The sequence below is a fragment of the Notolepis coatsorum genome (assembly GCF_963971535.1).
Source record: "Notolepis coatsorum genome assembly, chromosome: 2".
In the NCBI taxonomy this organism is placed as follows: Eukaryota; Metazoa; Chordata; class Actinopteri; order Aulopiformes; family Paralepididae; genus Notolepis; species Notolepis coatsorum.
The window spans coordinates 167,870,540-167,875,011 of NC_140166.1; the positions used below are offsets into that span (position 1 = coordinate 167,870,540).

General features: G+C 45.5%; 1 protein-coding gene across 1 annotated transcript in view; it reads left to right on the top strand.

Moving 5' to 3' along the window:
• tgfbr3 (transforming growth factor, beta receptor III) overlaps positions 1 to 4,472 on the top strand; it is a 131,562-nt gene that overhangs the window by 87,829 nt on the left and 39,261 nt on the right. The window contains 3 exon segments of the mRNA XM_084308389.1: positions 4,277 to 4,315; positions 4,318 to 4,404; positions 4,407 to 4,447. Of these exon segments, the coding sequence (XP_084164515.1) occupies positions 4,277 to 4,315; positions 4,318 to 4,404; positions 4,407 to 4,447 (167 nt within the window).

Genomic DNA, 4,472 nt, shown 5'->3' on the forward strand with positions numbered 1-4,472 from the left:
CACTAATCAAGAGTCTGTCTTCTCTAATACTTTGACCAAGGTAATAGACCAGTCCAGATAAATAGAACATGCGCTCTATGTGTTCCACTGGTTAAACTATGATCCATTAAGACTAATTGCAACCAGTCTGCACTTTCTCTCTTATCAGGAGCCACTTTTTCTCACTTGTCGCCTTTTTCTGGGACAACATTGTAAATGACTAGTAATGTGTACGTGCTGCTCTGACTGCTGGCTTGTGTCTGGCACTGCTGCCAACCTCAAGGCCATCCAGACTTAGTTAGTGTGACGTGTGTGTGTGTGTGTGTGTGTGTGTGTGTGTGTGTGTGTGTGTGTGTGTGTGTGTGTGTGTGGTGTGTGCGTGTGCGTGTGCGTGCATGTGTTTTGAGAGAGAGAGAGAGAGAGAGAGAGAGAGAGAGAGAGAGAGGAGAGAGAGAGAGAGAGAGAGAGAGAGAGAGAGAGAGAGAGAGGAGAAAAGGAACAATACACACAACTCAACAGGCAAAAGGGAAAAAACGAGTTAGGATAACAGCCACTGTTACACAAATCACTCGTTACAGTTATTAAAGGTCCATGCATTATAAGTGGCCTTTTCCAGTGTTTAGCATTGTTTCCTAGCATTGGGGATGTTATCAATGTAGTCTGTGTTGTTAATTATCATATTGACTCATCAGTCTAGTCTCGAGTTCACGAGATCTTCCCTCACTCAACTAAGCCGTTCTGATTTGACGGTATTCCTGACGTGAACAAGTACTGATTTGCAGTAACGCCCCCTCTATGGTTGTAGCGCATAGTGTAACCGACACTTCCTCAAACGGGTTTGACAGAGAGGCAAAGAACGAGCGAGTGAGAGAGAGGGAGAGAGAGAGATAAGAGAGAGAGAGGGAGAGAGAGAGATATAGAGGGAGAGAGAGAGAGAGGAGAGAGAGAGGGACCGCGCGCAGGAGTGTGTGTAAAAATGTGTGTGTGTGCGCCGCAGGGGCATGAGCTTCCTCTCACACACACGGAGCATTTACACACACCGCGCCGGTCGGGAGGTTGGGTGTAAATTAGAGATGTTCCGATACCATTTTTTCCTTCCAATCCGATTTCGATACCGATACTGATCCGATACCACCTTTGCATCATTAAAAAAAATATATATATATATATTATATAAATTATAAAAAATCTGTTTTTTAGTAATAACTATAAAGTAATGATATTTATTCAACAACAGGTGATTGTATAGATTAGTATTAGTATCAGTAATTGAGAACTATCTCAATGAGTTCACCCACGGAAAGGTTGTTGGCACATTGGTTCCACACGGACATTATACGTTGCTGCACTTGCTTCCAGAAGGCTCCGTTTAGGTTAGCTACTGTAGAGGCTCTGTTGTGATTTTTGCACAATAAATATTCAACATTCTCTTTTGAGACTCCGCCTCAGACGCTTATCATTTGGCATTAAAAGCTAAACATTGTCACCGATGGCTGTGCGCATTATGTCATTAATTGTGTGCGAGAGTAGATCAGTGACGACGTTAGCGTGAGCTAGGGTAGCTAGCATGACTAACGTTAGATGGAAACAATGGTTTTTTATCCAAAGCACTTTACAATTTGTTACTCACATTTTACCCATTCACACACACATTCACACACCGATGGCGGAGGCAACCATGCAAGGGCCAACCTGCTCATCGGTAGCAATTAGGGGTTAAGTGTCTTGCTCAAGGACACATCGACACGCTGCCCGGGAGGAGCGGGAATCGAACGGGAACCTCCGGATTGCCAGACGACTGCTCTACCTGTCGCCCCTGTAACATTACTGGTAACATTACTGGTGAAAAAGTATTTACCTTGGAATACTCCTGTGCCAACTTGCTGTACGTTGCTTGCAGGTCTGCAGCCATTATTGCTGGATTATGAATAGCCCCAACTTTAGCCAAGGTAACGTTAAAGCAAAAACTTTAACGTTAGTTAACGCTAGCTTTCGGTTAGCTGTTCAGCTATGCTAATAACACCAGAGCTCCCGTCAACACCGCTCTGTCGGGACGATGGCATTTAAAAAGTATCTGCTGTTAAAATGACAAATGGCATTGACACTTTAATTCACGGTCGATTAAACACACGTTTGTTTTATAATGCTCACTCAGCAGACCGCAGTGTTGTTGATAAATTACGTCATATGGTATCGGACGCAGAATTAGAGGGTACTCGCCGATACCAGCATTTTAGGCAGTATCGGCGGCATTTCCGATACTGGTATCGGTATCGGAACAACTCTAGTGTAAATGCTCCGTGTGTCCCTCTCTCTATCTCCCTCTCTCCCTCTCTATCTCTCTCTCTCTCCCTCGCAGTCGGGAACACTCGCATATCACTGTCAAAATATCATAGTGCACGCTCCCACGCGCACGCCCGTATTCCGATCCATGCAATAATAATCACAGGGGTATATATTGTCATTTGAAACAAGTTACCATTGCATTGTCCCGTGGGATTATGCCCCCTGCGGCGAATTAATTACTATCCCCCTCAATCTCTCTATCTCTCTCTCTGTGCCAGTGCAGACTGTGTGGGTGACTGTCACTCAAAGCGCTTATGCGTGGAGCCCATCCAATAACAGCCTGAAATCCTGAGGCTGAAAAATTATGCTTTTGAGTACTTGATTAGAAATATAAAACAATGAATTAAAAAAAAAAAAAAACGTACAGATGTATTCCATAGACTCACAGAATTGTGTAAGTTGCCCAAATAGTGCAAGGAATAGCAATGCATGTCCTTTAACACAACTGGCTTCAGTCCATCAGAAACTTAAAACGAGTCTCTACATTATACCTATACAAGAGTCAAAGTCCCTTAGGTTACAATGAGTCAACTCAACTGATAGGGAATATTTACAATGAGTCAACTCAACTGATAGGGAATATTTACAATGAGTCAACTCAACTGATAGGGAAAATTTACAATGAGTCAACTCAACTGATTCTTAACTGGCATCATTTCACTTCCTGCTTCGCAAGGAGAGGGCTTGATAGTAAGCGGTGGAGGAGGGTAACTATATATAATGGCTTACCAAAACGTGAGCCGTTCCTTGATAACTGGGAGTGAAAACAAATTGTCAAGAGGTGAGCCGAACCAGACAGAGGAGCCTCTCCAAGCTTTCCAACGGGCAAACATTTGGGGGGAGGCCGTTTGAAGTGAAGGAGGGAGGCAGAAAGGGTTTCTTTAGGGTGCGGGGGGGGGATGATTGATCCCTGCACATGTTAAGCCCAGGACTTAGGAGAACGCTTCACTCCCTCTGGTCCTCCATAACGTGTACAGAGAGTCCTGGACGTCCCGCTTCATCACGCGCGGGACCTGGGGACACCTCGTTCTTATGAGCATCATTCACTGCATGTCATCCTGACATGGCCTGTCTTAAGTGCGAGCAGCCTGTATAGTGGTGCTCGATGTTGCTATGGAGGCTGAGTGCATCGCTGAACCCCAGAGTGCTCTGTTTGGCCTCCGTCATTAGGGCCCGTGGTTTGGCTGAAGCCCAGGGTGCTGTGTTTACTCAAGTAAAGAGGCGGTAGATTTCCAGTCTCTCTCTCTCTCTCTCTCTCTCTCTCCTCTCTCTCTTCTCTCTCTCTCTCTCTCTCTCTCTCTCTCTCTCTCTCTCTCTCTCTCTCTCTCTCTCTGTCTCTCTCTCTCTCTCTCTCTCTCTCTCTCTCTCTCTCTCTCTCTCTCCCCCCCCCCCCATCTCTTTAAAGTGCCACAAGAGTTCCGGAGGGGTAGGTGCCAACCCTTTAGTTTATACTCTCTCCGAAACGGCTCTGTCCAAGTCTCTTGTTTGCCAAATAAGGAAGCATCTGTCTTGTGTTTTCTCTGTGTGAGGAGAAGGGCTTTACTTTTTCATGTTCTGTAATAAAGAAAGACAACCCCATTGGCATTTTTTTTGTTGAGTGATTTGAATAGGTAGGGAAAAAATCAATAGGTCTGATAGTGGAAAGTCTTCAGGAGTGACTTACTGAGTCTCTTGAGGAATGCTATTGTTCAAAGGGCTCTGATAAAATACTGAGTTTGGCTTAAACTGAATACAGATATTCATAGTACTCCATCGCAGACCCGCCTGTCAACATTCGAATGTAATCAAATAACACGCGTTTTATCATTAAATCACCATGGCCCGATGAGCTACGTACATGACCGCTATACGAGTCGGTCTAGAAATAGAATAGAAGTTATTTTCCGCTTCACGCTGTAACCGCGAACCCCCCAAACATTAACGTGCCAACATCACCCTCACTTTCTTTCAGATCCCGTGTTTTCCGACACATGCAAGATCGACAACAAGTTCTGTCCCTCAACTACCTGGGTGGCTATGTGGAGCCGCAGCCGTCCAAGGGCTGCGTCCTGTCGGGCCCGCACCAGGACCAGGAGGTGCACTCATCGAGCTGCAGGCGCCCAACTCCAGCAGTGAGCAGCCAGTCCAACCTGACTCTCTCCCTCCTC